The sequence below is a fragment of the Neomonachus schauinslandi genome, chromosome 5, assembly GCF_002201575.2.
Source record: "Neomonachus schauinslandi chromosome 5, ASM220157v2, whole genome shotgun sequence".
NCBI classification, from domain to species: domain Eukaryota; kingdom Metazoa; phylum Chordata; class Mammalia; order Carnivora; family Phocidae; genus Neomonachus; species Neomonachus schauinslandi.
The window spans coordinates 145368983-145388454 of record NC_058407.1 but is presented as its reverse complement, the minus strand read 5'-3'; the positions used below and the strand labels follow the sequence as shown (position 1 = coordinate 145388454).

The 19472-nt window shown below is 45.0% G+C and overlaps 1 protein-coding gene across 1 annotated transcript in view; it reads left to right on the top strand.

Annotated features, from left to right (window-relative positions):
- The first annotated feature begins 734 nt into the window (after positions 1-734).
- GRIN2A (glutamate ionotropic receptor NMDA type subunit 2A) overlaps positions 735-19472 on the top strand; it is a 363888-nt gene continuing 345150 nt past the window's right edge. Inside the window, exon 1 of the mRNA XM_021698148.1 lies at positions 735-1163. Within this exon, the coding sequence (XP_021553823.1) occupies positions 750-1163 (414 nt within the window). The 5' untranslated portion in view covers positions 735-749. The remainder of the gene's footprint in view (positions 1164-19472) is intronic.

Sequence of the window (19472 nt, the reverse complement as noted above, 5' to 3'; positions counted from 1 at the left end):
TGTTGAGTGGAAATCGCTTTAAGGCCCCTACGCGAAGTGGGGCGGGCCCTAATTTCCCCCCAGGCACCCCGGACCCTGGGGCGCACAAGTGAGTGTCCTCACTCCCGTGCACTGGGGGAGGGGGGGTACCCTGCAGGAGAGGAGTCTTGTCTGCAGGGGGTGCCCGGTGGAGCCAGGTCTGTGCTGCACCCGGCAGGTTCACAGGGGGCGGGGTCAGTCAACTAGCCCAGCGCGGAAGCGGGGGTGCGGAGTCTGTGCACCGCCTCCGCACGCGGAGGCTGGTCTGTAATTCGCTCTTCGTGAGCAGAGGGCGGGGTCGGTAACTTGGTCTGCACTAGGCAGGTGGGAGAGTAGTGGGAGAGGGGTGGGTGGAGGGTTTGCTCTGTGCGCCAACGCTGAGGGGCTGGGGTCCACAGCTAACTTGGGGGTGTGGTGGGAGATGTGGGCAGAATTAAGTATGGAGAAGAGGCTGGAGACAGGGTGAGAAGGAGGTTGGATGCAAAGATGAACTTGGGGACAGGGATGGAGAATTACCTCGGATTGAAGTTGTGGATAGAGTTGGGTGGAGGGATGTGGATGGCATCAGGAATGGGGAATGGAGTCAGTGACTGTCAGCTTGCTCTGGGGATGGACTCTATACCTGTCTCCTAGAGCCAGGGGTTGGGTCAGTAATCCTTTTCTTCCAGATCCCTTGCTCACCGTGGCCCTGACTCTCCCTCTCCGCCTTGCAGGGACCGTAAGTGGCGACTATGGGCAGACTGGGTTATTGGACCCTGCTGGTGCTGCCGGCCCTTCTGGTCTGGCGCGGTCCGGCGCAGGGCACGGCGGCGGAGAAGGGTCCCCCGGCGCTAAACATTGCGGTGCTGCTGGGTCACAGCCACGACGTGACGGAGCGCGAACTGCGAAATCTGTGGGGCCCCGAGCAGGCATCAGGGCTGCCCCTGGACGTGAACGTGGTAGCCCTGCTGATGAACCGCACAGACCCCAAGAGCCTCATCACGCATGTGTGCGACCTTATGTCTGGGGCGCGCATCCATGGCCTTGTCTTTGGGGACGACACCGACCAGGAGGCCGTGGCTCAGATGCTGGATTTTATCTCTTCACAGACTTTCATCCCCATCCTGGGCATCCACGGGGGCGCATCTATGATCATGGCTGACAAGGTAAGTCGGAGAGGTGATAGGCTGCCAGGACCCGGGAGTGTGCCAGTCATACCACAGCCAGCACAGGTCTTTGGGAGCCTCTGGTATCTGTTTTGATCTGAAAGAGGGTCGTGGTCCTGGTGAGAGCCAGGTCCTGCCTCTCCAACCCAGAAATGGATGGAAATGCTTTTTACCTTGGTTCTGAAAGTGGGGTACTCAGAGGTACCTTGGGTGTGCCAGGAAGAACTCAGAAAATGCAGATGTGTAATGGGGTGGTGGAACACTTGGAGGTTTCCAAATAGTGCACAGAGGTGAGCCTGGGGACACTTGCAACACTATGGCTCATGTTTCTATAATATCACTTTTACCCGATTTGTGGGAAAATGTCAATTTTTCCCTCCGTGGTAAGTGACTAAAACTATTTTTAAAACGATTAAATGTGGGCATGTTATGGGATAGAATGCATAGTTTTTAGGTAAAGCACGAAAGGCCAAAGAAATGTCATGTTTCCACAGACGGTCTACAGTTGGGGGAAGAGGGGTAGAGAGTTTGAGAAGCCCTGGGCTGGAGGTGCTCAGGAGGGTGTTCCTCTAAGGAGTGAGTAGAGAGAACCAGCCGCAGACCCTGAGCATGGAGGGCCTGGCATTTTCCTACATGTTCCCTAGTGTGGCTGATAGGGGTCTATGGAGGGGTTGCCTCCCCAGGATGGGTTTTGGTATGAAGTTGGAGAGTGTTCTAATGAAATAAGGTGTGTCCACATATCTTGGCTTAGAATGAGAGGTCAGGTCTTTCTTTGGACCCTCTGAGAGTGTTGGTTTGGGGAAGAGGAGAGAGAGAGACTTCCAGACTGGAGTGAGATGTTATGAGGGCCTGATTTGAGGGTCATGCAGAAGCGGAGGGTCGGAAGAGGGTCAGAAGGGAGAAGCAAAGTGAGGAAGGAGAAAAAATTGGAGTCATGGGTGCGCTGTGTCTCTAAGCCCCAGGAAAGGACTGGGGTGGGGTAGGAAGGGGAGGAGGGGTGCGTGTCCTTGTGTGCCATGGTCCCCAGCCCTGAGACCTTTTTGGAGTGTGTTCCTTCGATAGCAGGAGACATCCTAATGGAGTGAGCAGACATTTGTCAGAGCACTTTCTTTCTGACGCTCTCAAAGCACTTTTATATTCATCAAATCAGATTCTGCCTCTGCCTCAGGAATTCCCACCAGCTCCTTTGGGAACAGTATTAATTCTTTCAGGTCTCCTGGGCTGTAGCACATTCAGCCGAAGTATACAACCGATGCAGTATCTAATTAAACATTCATTTTAAATGGTTTGCAGCCTAGCAGAATTTCTACGTGTGGCTGAACATTTTCCCAGCCACCTCTCGGTGTTGGGGGGGCTCCTTTCTTGGATAAAAAAAGTAGGGAATAGCTGTGCCCTGCCACCAATTGTTTGAACTGGTAAAGGTCTTGGAGTCTCCTAGAGCATCATACAACTTTCAGATAAAGTGCCTGAGGCATAGGGGGCAGGTAATGACTTGGCCGAGGCCAAAACGTGGGCAATGGAACTAGAACTCAGTTTTTTATTCTCAAGCTGTGATCTCACATTCCAGAAAATTAAGCCTATCCTTCAATTTTGTCATCCCATCTTCAAGAGGGTCAAGGAATTAATCTCATTTTATAGGAGGTTTTAAGCCACGGAGGGGTACAGTGAATCAGAGCCTAGGGCTTGTGCATAAGGAATGACCAGCCCTCTGACTAAGGCATGAAGAAGAACTACAGTTTCTAGCAGGGGTTTGCAGTGTGATTTTGGGATCTAGATATTACCACTGACTCCTCCTCCCTTCTGAAGTTTTGACCAAAGAAGCAACACGCAAAAGACAGTAGCCATGTTGAAAGTCAAATGTATGGATTGACTATGGTCTAGCACGATCAGTGGGGAAATCTGGTGAAATCTTGAGTTGGAGAAGGGGTCTTGAGGCTGGGAGGGCTGGGCTGGCAGGTATGTGGCTCAGGCCTTACCTGACTTACCCATGGGACTGGAGGCAAAGGAGCGGGAACAGAGAGTGGGCTCATAGTTGAGCACTCATCTGATATACAATGACCCTGCCCACTGTGAACGTCAGGCTCTGACCTATTGGACCAGCAAGCTGCTCCTTCCTTAAAGGGGTATTAGAAAGGGAGTTTTGAGGGTATGGGTGGAAGCATCCTCCTCTTCTGTAGAATGAAACAGCCTTATAGAGACTGGACAAGAGCTGACCCCACTTAATAGTACAGAAGGAAAAGGGAATCAGGAAATGGCAAGAGGAAGATGAGAAAGGACATTTTCAGAGAAATCAAGATTAGAGAGATTTAAGAGGGGACGAAGAGGAGAGGAAGGAAAATGTACATTGGTTCGAAGATGGTGAAGGGAATTGGTTACTCCTCATTGTTGTCGGGGCTTGCCAAGTTGGTCTTGATGGCAGGGAATCAAAGAAGTGAGCATGGATAATGTTGGGATATACGTTGGGCCCCATGTGTTGGATGAGCAGGTGATATTGAGAGGAGGCGGGTTAAAGAGTGGTTATTTTGAGAAACTTGGATGTGTTAAAAAAGGAAAGAGATTGTCTGAGATGTGGACAGCCCTTCCTTCCATTAGTAGCACATATAGTTGGCTAGTGCCTTTGCCACTTGTTTCTTCTGGAGCTGAACGCTGAATGCAGTTTGTTTGGTTCTGAAGAAGCAGCCACAAGACGTTGCCTAAAACTCTACCTTGCTTGGTTGAGTGTGCCAGTGGTGTTATGGCCACAAAGTCTGAATCTCCCCAAACTGAAAAGGCTTTTCTGCCTCCCCCTAAGATGATGTTCATTTGGTAAAGCCCAGAACATACTTGTGTTGTTTTCACTTCCAAATTGGCAAAATGATAGCTGATAGTGTCCCGGTGGATAAGAATGGTAGTTAATTTGATTATCAGGTAAATTGAACACCCGCCCCCCCCCACCACCATTTTTACCTTTCCCTCAGTCTACTTGACCATGGAAAAAAAAGAACAAAGCCTTATAATAATTGAAATGTGCTAAGTGGCAGATTTTTTGTGGTGTTAATTTACAATACAGATGTTAATTTTTCCTTCTATCAGTGGGTGGTCTTGAAATATAATTAATTTAAAGGTGAAAATAATGGTTGATGTAGATAAAGTTTTAATCTTACCTTGGTTTGGCCATTTTGATCCTCTCCAAATGGAATACACTCTTGTTGCATCAATAGCCCCTGATAAATCAGGCATATGTACTAGACCTTTACATTTCTGCTCAGTGTCCTCACATCCTGCACCCTCTCCTCCATTTCTAATGGCTCCATGGGGGAAAAGGCAAGCCTTGCTTAGATTTTAGCTACATCTATCCATGTCAGTTACTGCATGGACTTTGCTTTATATGACGTTTCTATCCATACCTCATCTCCTCTACTAGAGTGTAAGTTCCTTGAGGACAAACTTTTTTTAAAAAGTGTGTTTATGTGTATTTGAAATAATGAATACTCCTTCTCCACAGTTTATAAAGATAATGTTTCATTGTAGACTGTTTAGAAAGTATATTAATGTTTAAAGAAAAAATAAAGTTCTCCCCTCTAAGTTCTGTCACCAGGAGTAACCACAGTTGGACACGTGGGTCTATTTCCTTCTAAGCTCTATTTAGTTTGTTATCAGTTCAGGATTATACTGTATATATGGGATGGTGTTTTTTTTTTTTTTTTTTTGTACTTTGCACTCTGTGGGCTTTTTTTTTAGTCAGAAGATCCAGAAAAATCTCAGCCATTATGTGTTGGATATTTCCTCTCCAATATTTTCTCTGTTCTCTCCATGTGTAGTTTCTCGATCAGTCCTCCAGGTATCTTAAATTAAACATTTTTTTCTTTTCAGTTCTCTATCTCTCTGTGCAATGTTGGGAAGGTTTCGTCAGTTCTACATTCCAGTTAACCAGCTCTTTTTATTTGTATCTGGTCTCTTATTTTGCCCATCTGTTGAGCTTTTAATTTCAACAGTGGTTCACCATATTTCCAAGGTAAATAACTGGCTGCTTTTTATACCTTCCTGCTTTTTGTGTTTTATAAAAAACTCTTTTCACTTTGTCAATGTAAATCCTTCCTCTGTCCCTTTGAGGATTAAAAAAAAAATACTGCAAAGTCCTTCTCTGATTGCTTTAGTGTCTTTGTTTCTTCAGGTATGAATTCTTTCATTTTGTAGATTCTGATCATTGGATGTCCTCATATGTCCTCTAATTTTTGTTCGTGAATTTTTAAGGTGATTTTATTATTTCCTCTGCCCTATGTCTGCAAGGCTATGTGCTTTTAAAGTAAAGCTCATGTCAACAGCTAAGCTCAGAGCTCTCTCCCTTCTCTATATATCCTGTGGTGCAGACTTGGGTTCCAGTCTCATGTAAATTACTTCATTTTGGCTCCTTGCCACAGACATGGGGATCCTTTTTGGCCGTGACTCCTAGTAGCATGATTCTGGGTACAGTTTTGCCTGTTATCCTCTAGGTAGACGTTGGGACCTCTGCTTCCATGGCTTATATTGAACCTATCCCCATGAACCATGTGGCTTTGGTTCCTACTTGAAATTATAGAGTCTCATCTTTTGATTCATTCATTTTCAGAGAGTCCTCTTTATCTTTGATCTCTGATTCCCTTTTCCTATTTCCAAGCAGTACTATGTAAATTTTAAAACATCTAAAGATTTATCTATAAATTCTGTGTCTTAGGAGCAGAAGAGGGAGGTTACTGAGTGTGTTCACTCTGATTATGACCCAGTTATATTTCATATCCTACTTTTATTTTTTCAAACTTGATTATGTATTCATGGAATTTTCACTTATTATTAAATAGACTTCTCAAATATTATTTTATTTTTTAAATTTTCATTTGTTTATTTTTAAAATAATTTTTAAAAACTATTTTATTTATTTATTTATTTATTTGACTGGGGCGGGGAGCACACAAGCACACACAAGGGAGTGGCAGGCAGAGGGAGAGGGAGAAGCAGGCTCTCTGCTCAGTAGAGAGCCTGATGCAGGGCTCGATCCCAGAACCCTGGAATCATGACCTGAGCCGAAGGCAGATGCTTAACTGAGCCACCCAGGCACCCCTCAAATAGGATTTTAAATAGCTGTGAAGTATTCTGTTTATGCCAGAGTTATTGAAATTAATATTTTTATTTTTGTGCCTTCAGTAAGGTTGGTTTCTGGTTCACATGTGTGTTCTTTTGGCACCTTGTGCTGATCTTGCCCTTTGTGTTTGTTTCTTGGTAAATGTTTGTTGATTAAATGAATCAAGTTTTTGGTTCTGATGCCAGCTTGCTGCAGCTTCCAGATGAACTTACCACACTGTGGTTCAGGGCTTTCCATGTGATGTTTGTTCCCTAAATGCCAACTGATTTCACAGGTGTGTGCCAAGTCTCCTCTTCTTTCTAGTGGGCAGATAATTAGTAGCCATCCTTGGGATTAACAGAGATTGGGGGGTTCCATACAAAAGGCCTGGATGGTGCTACTGAGTAATAGGTCATCAGCAGGAGGGGGATCTTTCTCTTATAACATGGCAGCTCTGGAGTTTGGCTGTGAGTGAAACATTGAAAGCTCATGGAAAGGGCAGACACGCACATTGGAATGTTGGTGGAGCCCACTCAGCTCCTGCTATGGAGGCATCGGGTAGTTCCTGAGAGAGTGGGGAGGCCTATCTTTAGCCTTTGTGATGAGGCATGTCAGATGCAATCATCTACTCCTCCTTACATAAGTCATTTGAGAGTAAAAGGCATCACCCTGAGAGGCATGACTAACTTTCCAAGTGGCCCTCGGGGGTCATTGGTAATCACTTGGACTCTCAATAGCTGTGTTCTGGTGGGTTCAGACGGGGCAGTGTTCATGTTCTTTTTGGTAGCCCCAGGTGGGAAATGCTTCTCTAGGTAGAGTGATGGGGGGGGGGGGGGCAAGGGGATAAGGAGGGAGGCGGAAGGGGAGAGAGTGAGAGAAGAGGAGAGGAGAAATGCAAATAGAATCTTGGGTTTGTAATACAGAGTGATGGCTTCTGGTAAGGCCATCATGAAAACAAGAGGTTATAATGTCATTACCTACTGTGTTTTGTTTGTCCTGCACTGCCTATTTATTATTCAAATTTGAGTTAGTTGCCACCATTAAAGTTAGGAGACATCACATTTTTTAAAAAATCCAAATTTCTTGCTTCATTGGGAAAAAACAGAAGGCCGGAGAACACTGGCCCCATCTTTCCCCTCGGCAGGCAACAGTTGGCTGGAGATGACTAGCACCCCTACCCCTTTGGGAGGTGCTCTTCCTTTGTTCATTTCTCCACTTGCCCACTTTACTCATTCATGTTAGAGACTTGCCGCTGAAGGCACTGGGATTTGAGATCCCCGAAGTAGGTGAAGAACATAGCTGGTCTTTATTAAGAAAGCCTTCTCCAGACATTCTCCTTCTCTTCCAGGGGCTACTTCTTGGTAGCTGGCAAATTCCTGATGTGCACGGGGCCAGGCTTCTGGGTTCACTGCTGCCATCACTAATCTACTGTATCACTTCTGAACCCACAGGCCTTAAATCCTTCTCAACACGGTCCTCCAAGAAACCCCTCCCAACCAACTTGAGTCCAAAGGCCCCAGAAAACCTTGGACAAAAGATCTGAGGACCTAAATTTCATTTCCAAATAGCAGTGTGACTTGGAGAAAGGCCCTTCACCTTTCTGGGCCTTAGGCTTTCTTGGAAAATGAAGGTTGGGGTGATACCATCTCTGAGGCCTCTTCCAGCTCTGAAAATTTTACCACCTTTGAGAAAAGACCAACAAGAAACATGCCAAAATGTGAGCAGTGGTTATCTTTGAGGGGTAGACTCATGGCTATGTCAATCTTTGAAAAAATGTCATTCTAGCATGGTTAATAAGTTGAACCCTTTGAGTTAGGTTGTCTGAGTTGAAATTCAAACTTCCACTTACCAGCTGGGTGATCATGGGGAAGCTCCTCAACACCTCTGAGCCTCAGTGTCTTTTGTTTGTTTGTTTCTGACCCCAGCCTGCCCTCAGTGTCTTCATTTTTAAAAAGGAGACAGAAATAGTACCTATTTCATAGAATAGCTCAGTGCTTGGCTCATAATAAATACTTACTCCAGGAATGCTCCTGGTATTGTGTCTGTATTTTGTAGCTTTTATTTTTATCAAATGCTCATGCGCTTTTTAATAATGCTTTTTAATTCTTCATCAGAGAAATGATGAAGGGCAATGTGGGGATATGATGGTAAGCCCTGCAAGAAAGCGGGGATGAATCCTGTAGAACTCTGAGAAGTGGACAGTCCAACGTGAACCGGTTCACATTTCCTTAATATGAACATGAAGAGGAATATGAATTTCCTGGGGCAACCAGACGCTTTTAGTTCTGTAGACTTGTTGGGGGCTTTATCCTGGCAAACTGAAGATAAATGTTGCCAGTGCAGAGATGACCTCGAGAGGAGCCGGTCTCAGTGAGCTTTGCAGGAAATAACTCCCCCGATCAGACCATATGTTTGCACCGGGCTTAGGGCTTCAGGGTGTGGACAGACACAGTTTCTCATTTTGTCTCTGCCAAGGATAAAATAACTCAGTGATAGCCCAGAGAACCTGGCAGCCCCAAAGGTATTTGATTAAAGAATCTTTAATGTGCTTATTCTTATGCTCTTATTTCATTGCCTCCTCAGTTTAATGACTGTGAATCCAGCGGGTTTAGGCAAGCGGCTTAGATTCAAGAGGGACAATAGATTTTGATGTTAATATTTTGGTTGTCTTAACCAAACTGATTAAGATGTTGGGTGATGGAATTATAATTCAGGACTGTCTCTCTGGATTGAAATGAGGGACCCATACTACAGACTGCATTTCAGGGTTTAAGAAGAAATGATACTCTTGTAGGAAGGGGGAGATGTAGCTTTTAAACATGAGAATGATTTTTGCAAGGGTCATGAACTGGTAGACTGCCTGCTGAATCTGCCTCAGAGATATATTAATATTTTATTTCACTAATACAGTATTTAAAATGCTTGAATTTCAATATCCTTTCTCCCTGTTATCTCACATCTAGCCAGATTCACCCGTTTATGTTAATTGCATGGTCTTTGCAAGCATTTGAGATTGTGATCTCCAATCACAGGGATTTTTTTTGTTCGCTTGTTTGTTTTGGACCAGATGCACAGCAGATTCTAAGTAGTGAGATGGCTCTTAAAAAAGTGAAGGCCACATTTCTAGAAATATAATGTCCAAATCAAGAGAGGCGATAGCTCCATTATACCTTTTCTGTTTTTAAGAGTGCTTTCAGCTAGGGCGCCTGGGTGGCTCAGTTGGTTAAGAGTGCTTTCAGCTGCAAATAACAGAATGTTTGACCAATGGTGGCTTAAACAATGAAGACATGTCGTTTTTTTGTTTAACAAGGAGCCCCAGGTCTGATTTAGTGACTCAGTAACCCATCAAGGACTCGGGTCCTTTCCATTTTTCTATTTTGCCTCTCTCAGCTGTTGTTTCCTCTTGGTCAAAGATGGCTGCTTCTGTTCCAGCCATCACATCTTCACACGCCAGCATTCAAAATGGGAAGAAAAAGGAGGGGGAAAGAAGCTTTCTTCTAGGCCCTCTCTTCCAACATTAGAGTTGATGTCCCCTTACATTTCATTGGCCAGAACTGGGTCACATGCCACCCCTTGAACATCACTAGTAGAGAGTAACAGTCAAGATTCTTTTTCAAGAATGGATAATTGCCACCGATGCAAAAATTGCTGCTGTTAGCAGGGGTGTAGGAGCAATGGCTAAGTGGTAAAACTGATGAAGTCTGCAGCAAAACAAACACCATTATCTATAGACATGACTTTGTTTTGGGGGATAATATTTAAAGATAGATGTTGAAAAACTACAGTGTGTCCAGAGGCAGGGCCTTCAGGATTGCATAGGATCTAAATGACATATGGTAAAAGTCTCAGAAGAAAATATTTAGAGAAGTTCAGCCTGGAGAAGTCTCAGAGAGGATATGAAAGATGGGCTGTTATGGGGTAGAAGGTTTAGGCTTATTTTTTGTTTTTATTGTTTTGGGGACAGAACTGAGGCCAGAGGATGAAATTATCAGGAGTAAAGTTTCAGCTTGATGTGAGGACTAAGCTTTGGCCATTAGTTCCCTGACTGCAGGCTGTGATGTTTCATAGAATAATGAGTGTCTATCAGATGTGGCTGAGCCCGAGAGTGACTGCCTGTCTATCAGGAGTCGTGTGGCAAGTTGGACTCCTAGTGGCAAGATTGGATAGGGTCATCTCTGAGGTACTTTTTAACTCAGAGACTCTGTACCTCTCAAATCCTTGAATTTTTTTTTTTTTTTAAATCCCCAAGTCCTGGTACTTCAGGCCCTTGGATTTGGCTGAAAACCAACATCCTCACTTTCTGCAAGCGTGTGAGTAATTCAGTATAAATTTGCCCAGCTTGGGGGAGGAATTTATGATCCCAGCATCATCACCTCAAATCCCCAAAGGACTTTACATCATCCTGAAGGGTGTACAGTATTTGAAAAACAGAAAACCTATGTATATATCAACTCACACACATATATAAATATAAACATAAGTAGGTCAGCCGGCGTCATATTTACTAGTGGGAATGTTTTTGGCTAAGAAGCACAGCTACCAAAGATAATGTTTAGAATAATTGCCAAGGATCTCCAAATGGAGAGTTTTTGCTACTGCATCCAGTTAATCATGATTATTTACTGAAGTATATTCACGTTTTTGCACACATTATTGTAGGAACACTTTCATATCCTAAAGAGACAGCCAGAACCCTCTCTGAATTTCCAGTTGTCAATTTTTTCTTTCTTGTCTGTTGTACCCCTGCATTGTGAGCGTTTCCTTATGGCAGTAATGGCTCTGGGTGGTACTCATTGTTTACCTACTTCCTCAGTCTCCCTTCACATCTCCCAAGAAAAAAACAAAATCCAGAATTGCTTTCCAAATGCTTTGTCTTTGCATTCCAATTTTACAACATTCCATGTGATGAAAATGGATCTATTCTAATTATTTATTTATTAGAAATAGGGCAAAAAAAATCCAAGTAATTATAACACAGGATTCAAGAGAAAGAATATTTGCTCAATTCATGCATGGCAGCTCCTGAGACGTGTTCCTCTACATGGAGGTGACCATGTTACCCGTTCAAGGAGGAAAAATATGAAATGGGAGTGGCAGTTTGTTGCCATTTGTAATTTTTGCTGGAGTTGGTATGTTACAAGGATCTTTTTTTCTTAAGTCTCACTGAGGTGGAAGAGGTTAATCATTTTCCCCTGGTCCCCAACTGTGCTTGTTTTCCCAAAACAAAATAAAAACTCACTCTAGAACATAAGGTGACTTCTTAAAATTACTGGCACCTCAAAGCAAGGCCTGCATACTCACCCAAGGAATATACGATAATTTGGAGTGAGCTGGGGAGGGGGTCATGATCATTTTATACACTAATAAAACTATGGACCTGCCCTGAGGAGTGCACGTTCATAAGCACGCATTCAACATTAGGTGCAATTGTTAGGGGTTCATAGATCCTCTGAAACCCATTCCGTCGACCTCCTTGGAATTTATTTATTGGCTTATTAATATGTTCAATTCTTCAAACATTTACTGAGCCTCTACCCTGTGCCAAAATGTTCTGCAGCTGTATCTGTGATCACATTATCTGCTTTGATGTGCACTTACTGGAAGGTAAAGCCCAGAGTGATGCATCTGGGATTGGGGTAGCTCCGGGGGGGCTGTGGGACTATAGCAGAGGGGGCACCTCATCCAGAGAAGGGAATGCGGGGGCTTGTCAGAGAAAGTGCCCTGGACGGCTGTGGTCTAGAGTCTAATTTGAGAACTGCGGCCAGAAGAGGCTAGCCTCCCACGTCTCTGCCCCTGCAGGTCACATCCATCCGCGGCAGCAGAGAATGAGCTGCAGAGGGCAAGAGCCTGGCTCACGGAGGCCCAGGCGCCAGCTCACAATCTAGGCCTTTCCCTCCCATTACCGTGTTCCTCCAGGCTGCCAGGCTTGACTGTTGTTTTGATAGCTCCTGAATTTTCCTCTGGATGGCAGTTCTCACAATCAAAACATTGAGCTTTACGCTGATTTCTGTTTTGTTGTCACAAATGGCTGGATGTCTCCTGCTCTATCTTGTCTCTTCCAAATTGGGGAACTCTAGCCAGAAAGAGTGAGTGGCATTTGAAATCCATATTGTCTTGCATGTCTGTAGTCCTAGGGTTGAAAAACAACATATTTTCTAGACGAATTGTTTTAAAGCTATTTGTCGGGCCGAGGAAATGTAATATTGGTTGAGTTGGGTGAATGGAGCCAGAACACGGGGAGAGGGTGCTCAGCTCTAGAAACTGACAGGCTTGCGGGACTCTGGTGCCAGGTGGCCTGCAAGGCTTCCACCCACGGGATTCTGAAAGAGGCAGCGCCCCCGCCCCGCTAGGGGTGAAGACCCAAGGTTCATGGTCCAATTGCACTTGAGGCAATTGCTGTTGGTCTTGCCCTGGTTAATTGGTACTGTTTTTTGGTACTATTTTTGTTTCCTTGTTTTTTTCGTTCCTTTGTAAAGCTCTTTGCCAGCATTCGAAGAAACACTTTTACCATGAAGAATTTCAAACACACCCAAAAGTAGGGACAGTCGTGTGAGCCCTCCCAGACCGTCCCCTGGCTTCAGCGGCTACCAAAGCATGACCAGCATGACCGCTCTTGTTTTAATTCCAGCCCCACCCCTGGGTCAGACCTCATGCATTTCACCTACAAATATGTCAGTATACATCTCCAGAGGCTAAGGATTGCACACACTGTTGAAAAAGAACAGCCTCGGCTAACATAAAAGTAATCTTAACAGATGTACAACTCAGAGGACTTGAGAGATCAAAAGACGTAGAAAGAAAATAAAAATCACCTCTGACGCACTTCATCTAAAACTAATGATGTAATGTATGGGGATTAACATAAGAATAAAAAAATAAATTAAAATAAAATAAAAAAAAATCACCTCTGACGTCACCAACCGCAGACAGCTACTGTTGCCATTTTGGTATATTTCCTTCTAGTCTTTTCTGTACCTGCTATACAAACACATACACGTATCGATTATATAATTTCATGTATAGCTTCTAATTTACTTCCCATTCTCTCATGAGCATTACAGATTATTTGTAAGCATTTTTACCTGCTACCTTTTCCATTCTGTGGACCCATCATGATTTCCTCCATAATTTAGGTTTATTCACATTTGTTTTTGTTAGAAACAACACCTCAGTGAACCTCTTCATAATGAAATGTCTGAGTTGTAGATTATTGGGTTTTTTATTTTTTTAAAATAAAACCCCCCCAAAAATCTTTTTTGATTTTATTTATTTATATGAGAGAGATAGCGAGCGAGTGGGGGGAGGAGCAGAGGGAGAGGGATGAGCAGACTCCCCACCAAGTGCAGAGCCCTGTGGGGGGCTCGATCCCAGGATCCCAAGATCTTGACCTGAGTCGAAGTCAGACGTTTAACCGACTGAGCCACCCAGGCGCCCAAAATGATTGGGCTGAAATTACTGGGTCACTGTACACGAATAATTTGTTTCATGATGCATTCTGCTAATTGGTTTCCAGAAGGATTGGACTCCCGGACACTTTCAGTAGCTATGTTGAAGTACCTCCCTCACCTAACTCTGGCCCGCACTTGAAACAAAAGTTGTCCTGATTGGTTCCGTGGAAATGTTACCTCATTGTCTTAATTTGCATCTCTTTTATGGCACCTGCTGCAGAATAGATTTTAATTTAGTCAGACTTTTATATCCCTAGGGGTTGCGCATCTTCACCTCTTTGATATTTCTCATTGTGTAATGGAAAACCTCAGAAAATGATGGATTCCAATATAAAGTACAGTGAAATAATTTGAATTTTAAAAAAATAATAAATATTTTGAAGCCTGGCAGGGAGTTCTGTGATTATTCATTCTTAGTCACCAGGCATTGCTCAGCCATTGTGTCTGTATCAGTGTTGCTTCAAGAATTGCTTTACAATGTAAGATTTCCCAGCAGAAAATCATTTTGTGGGATTTGACTATTATGAGATGCCAGAAGGCGCGATTGAGAACCTCGACCTAGTGGGCCTGGGATGTGCTCGTGTCCCGGGCTTCGTGGTGAGCTGTGGGCTGTGGAGGTTGTTCCTTTCTCTAGAAGAGCGAAGGCAGGGTGACGGTGTGACAGGAACTTCCCTGTGATCTGAAAGGGGTAGCGTGTGGGCGGCATGGAATAGCTGTTCTTTCCCATGGGGGGAGGGGTGAGGGCAGTGGAATGAATTTTAAACGAAAGTAGAAGGGATTTAGGACTGATAGGAACAGGTGTGTGGGGGGGAATCTTCAAAATATTTAACTGCTAGTACAGAATGATCGTTCGGGTGGACTGAATGTTTGTGTCCCCCACCCCACAATCATATGTCGAGATGGCCATCTGTGAACCAGGAAGTGAACTGTCAACTGTCATCAGTCACTGAATCTGCCTGTGACGTGACCTTGGACTTCTAGCCTCCAGAACCGTGAGACATAAATATCTGTCGTTAATAATCACCCCCAACACATACGCCTCTGTGGCATTCTGTTGTAGCTGAGACAATCACGACCCAGGAGAGCAAACAGCCCTGGAGCCCCCATTGGGTCTGGTGTCAGTCCTGTAGCACTGTTTATGAGAAGGGGGTGGGGTCCTAAGGGAGGGGCTGAGTGGCAGAGGGACTTGAAGACCCTGGAGGCTGTGGCCGTTCGCTCTCAAAACCAGAACATTTCAGCATATCAAGCAGAATGGTTGTCCCCGCATATATCGGCTGGACACAGACTAGAGCATGACTGATACCTCTAATATCTTCTGTGCCGAAGTGTGTGCAGTGGGTTTCTCCTGGAACTGTCCAGAACAGGACAGAGGGACAGAGGATGGCTGTTTCCTCCGCCATAGGTCACCTGAAATGGGGAGGTGGGGCTGAAGACATGTTGAAGCTCTCTTCCCTAAAATGCGGAACGGACGTGTGCTTTGTCTGCTTCCACCTCTGAGCCCAGCGCTCCTCCCTTTTCCTGTGAGGTCATTGTCCACCCATTCCCTACAAGCACGCCGCCCTCCCCTGAAAAGAGACAGGCATGGAGCTGAAGCCAGCTTCTGTCCCCAGCCCCCTCCTCTTGTCCTGCAGGGCAAGACCTTCCCAAGAAACTCCCGTTTTCACTGGGGTTGCGTGAAAGGGTCTGTTTCGGTCTTTGGTTTTGCAGTGTGGTGTAGCCATTCGCAGGAGTAAAATAATAATCATAATCATAATCATAAGAATCTTATAACTCAGTGGAAATACTCGGCAACCTAATGAGCTTTTCAAAGACCAGTTTTCATAACAGGACCATGGATGCGCCTTAGTTGGGATCATGTACTTGATTTGCTGTTAGTGTCTGTGGCTTCCCTTTCTCCTTCAGAATGGGAAATTCTCCATTCCCCATGCATAGAGGTTTTCAAATTCTAATGGTTCCCAGGGGAAAGGGGCATGTCTCTGGCTTCATCTGAGGGTGGGAGGAGGCTGGGGTTGGAATTTATTATTTGTGAGGTTATGGGCTGAATTGTGTCACCCTAAAAGTCACATATTGAATTCCTAACACCCAGTATCTCAGAATGTGACAGTACTTGGAGTTGGGGTCTTTAAAGAGTTAATTAAGGTGAAACGAGGTTATAATTTAGGTTAAAAGGGCCCTAATACAAGGACTGGTGTGGGGCACCTGGATGGCTCAGTCGGCTCAGTCCTGACTCTTGGTTTCGGCTCAGGTCATGATCTCAGGGTTGTGAGACGGAGCCCCACATTGGGCTCTGCACTGGGCATGGAGCCTGCTTAAGATTCTCTCTCTACACGCCCCCCCACCCCGACTCATGCACGCATGATCTCTGTCTCTTAAAAATAAGTATGACTGGTGTCCCTATATAAAGAGATTAGGACACTGACATGCAGAGAGAAAAGATCATGTGGGGACACACGGAGAATACAGTCATCTATACACCGAGGAGAGGGGCCTCAGGAGAAACCAGCCTGCCGACAGCTTGATCTTGGACTTCCAGCCTCCTGAACTATTGTATGAGCTGTCCGGTGGGTGGCACTCTGTTTTGGCAGCCCCAGAGGACCAGTTCAGAGAGGGTGGGGAGTACATCAAGCTCGGTTCTAAGGCTCCTTGGTGCTCTTCTTCTATGAACTGGGAGGGGGTTAAGGTGGCCTAGCTCAGAACCCATACCTGCATCTACACTAAAACCGACTTCACTCTTCTCACAATGGGGTCTCCGTTCTAGCAGAGGGGCTCCTGCATGAGGAACTGAGTCCTTGCTTTGGAATCGTTCTTGGAACATGTCTAGGACATCCAGGTTCAGTGCTTTCTAGCAACTTTAACTCTAGGGGCCGTGATAGAAAGAATAATGGCCCTCCAAAGATGTCCCAATCCCTGCACCCGTGAATACATTACCTTATATGGCAGAAGGGACTTTGCAAATAGGAGGAAGTTAAGGATCTTCAAATGAGGAGATTCTCTTGGATTATCAGGTGGGTCTGGTGTAATCACAGGATTCCTAGAAGAGCCAGAGGAGAGGTGATAACAGAGCAGAGGGTGAAATGATTTGCTGTGAATATGGAGGCGGTGGCCTCAGCCAAGAGAACAGGTGGCCCCAGAAGCTGGGAAAGGCCAGGAAATAGATCCTGCCCTGGAGCCTCCAGAGAGAACACAGCCCTGTTGACACATAGATTTTAGTCCAGTGAGGCCCATTCCAGACTTTGGACCTTTGGAGCTATAAGAGGACAAATGCGGGTAGCTTTAAGCCACTAAGTTTGTGGTGATTTGTTGGAAACCAGTACAGGGGAGAGTCTGGTAAACATGTGCTGGAGGCCAGGCTGTGCCCCAAGTGGCCTTCTCTCTGCACTTGACCTTGGAAATTCATGCAGATTCTGAATCCCATCTTATAACCTAACTATGTCAGTATTAAGGCCAAAATAATTTGAAAATTACTTACCAGATAGATGTGTCAATTTATCCCTTCACCAAGTAGTCAAGCAAAAGTAATACCCTAGGGCACTGTACTATATTCATTCCCTGCACATGTGCACTGCTGGGCTGTACATGCCTCTATTTGAGAATCCTGGAAGAGTGTGTGCCTTGAATTCAGACAACTCAAAACCTGGCTCCTGAACTTACTAGCTCTGTATCCTTGGCCAAGTCACTTAACCATCCTGAGCCTCAACTTCCTTATCTATAAAAATGGATTCATAATAACATCTGTCTTGCAAGGTGTTGTGAAGACCAATGATTATCTGTAAAAAGTAAACAGCACGTTGCTTGGCCATGCAGTGAGCACCTGCTTTAATACAAATCTATTTTACATATTAACACTTTTCATCCCTGCAACAACATCATGAGGTAGGTTTCAGTATTAGATCATATGTGTGAATTTACAGAGGCAGTGGGTGGGGGGGGCCTGGATTGGAACCCAGCTTGTTTGGCATTCTGGCAGGGTTTCTTGAACTTGCACTACTGACATGTTGGCTGGCTAATCTTTCATTGTGGAAGGTGTTCAGTACGTTGCACGATGTTTAGCAGCATCCCTGGCCTCCACCTACTGGATTCCAGTAGCATCCCCCCGAACTCCGCCCCTAGTTGTGACAACCCAAAACGTCTCCAGATACTGCTAAATGTTGCCTGGGGGATACACTCATCCCTGGTGGAGAAGCATGGTTTCCAGGTCTGAGGTCTGATCCCTGTGTGATAGGTACATATGGCAGGTGCTCAATACGTAGAGTCATCATTACACTCAGGGTACCACGTTTCATAAAACCTGCAAAGCTCTGAATGGACAAGAGTCAGTTCATGTTCCTGTCTCTTTATCTAGCCCGTGTCCTGGGGAATCTACTCCCCTCTTTGGGGGCTGGTGTCAAGACCAAGAGAGACGTTTTGTGCAAGGGTGTTAACACTTCTCGCTGGCTTCTCTGGCAGCTGAGAAACGCTGAGGCAGAGTGAGTAAGGGCACCGAGCAGATTGCAAAAGGCACAGACGCTTGTGCGCATAGGCGTTTAATATTCTTTTGAGGGGGATGATTCATATAGCTCACACAGGGCCTTATGGAGAGTTGTTTGAACAGTTCATGTGCCCCCGCCAAATTCTTCATGAACAATTTCCCTATCGCTCTTGGACCTGGATGGGGAAAAAAAAAAAAAAGAGTCAAGAAATTCAGGATACCTGGGGAAGAGAAAAGAGAAAAAACAAATTAATAATGAGCTTTCTGTAAATTTGGGCATCTCTCCAAAACACATTGAGATAAAATTTTATTTCTTAAATGAATCTGTTAACTTTTATGGGTGATTAGGGTTAGTGCAATTGGTTGGAAGAATTCATTAAAGCAGCCAAGATCTCTGGCTCGACTGCACAGAGCAAAGCTTTGTTCCCTGACCATACATCTACCTCCAAGCAGTTGTAGCAAAGAATACAAATCCTCAGCCACACGGTGACAACATGAAATATCTAGACAGATCTCTGATCCCACCTGTTATCAGGAATCCTGTTTAGAATGTAGGTTCTAATGAGGGCCCTTCAGGCAGCCTTCTCTTGTTCCCAAAGCCGCATCTGGTATCCTGGCTGGGGCAGAACTTAGAAGCTGGACCTAGGCTTGCCCAAGTCCACGTCCCATCCACCATTCACCTGCCGTAGGTCCACTCCCCCTCTGGTGTGTGCTCCCACTTACTTGATTTGGGGGGCCTGTACTCACTTATATGCATGACCCCATCTATGATCCCCGTTCCCAAGACCCAGTACACTGGTTTGGGGCAGGGTAGGTGCTTAGTAGATGTTTAAGTAAAATAGTGGGTAGGTAGGAAGGCCCAGGGCCAGGACCGTATTCATTTCCCATGACTGCTGTACCAAGTTGCCACAAACTCGGTGTCTGAAAACAACACATTGTCATCCTCTTACAGCTCTGGAGGGCAGAGATCTGAATTCAGGTTCTCCGCACTGAAATCAGGGTGTGGGCAAGGCTGTGCTGCCTCTGGAGGCTCTATGGGATAATCTGCTTCCCGGCCTTCCCCAGCTTCTAGAGCTGCGCTCCTTGGCTTATGGCCCCCTCCTCCATCTTCAAAGCCAACAGTGTGACATCTTGTCTCCCTTGTCATGTCTCCTGTAAGGACCCTTGTGATTACATTTAAGGCTCACCCAAATATCCACGATCCCACATCCCACAATCCTTAATTTATTTTATTTTTATAAACTAACTTATTTATTCATTCATTCATTCATTTATTTATTTATTTATTTATTTATTTATTTATTTATTTATTTATT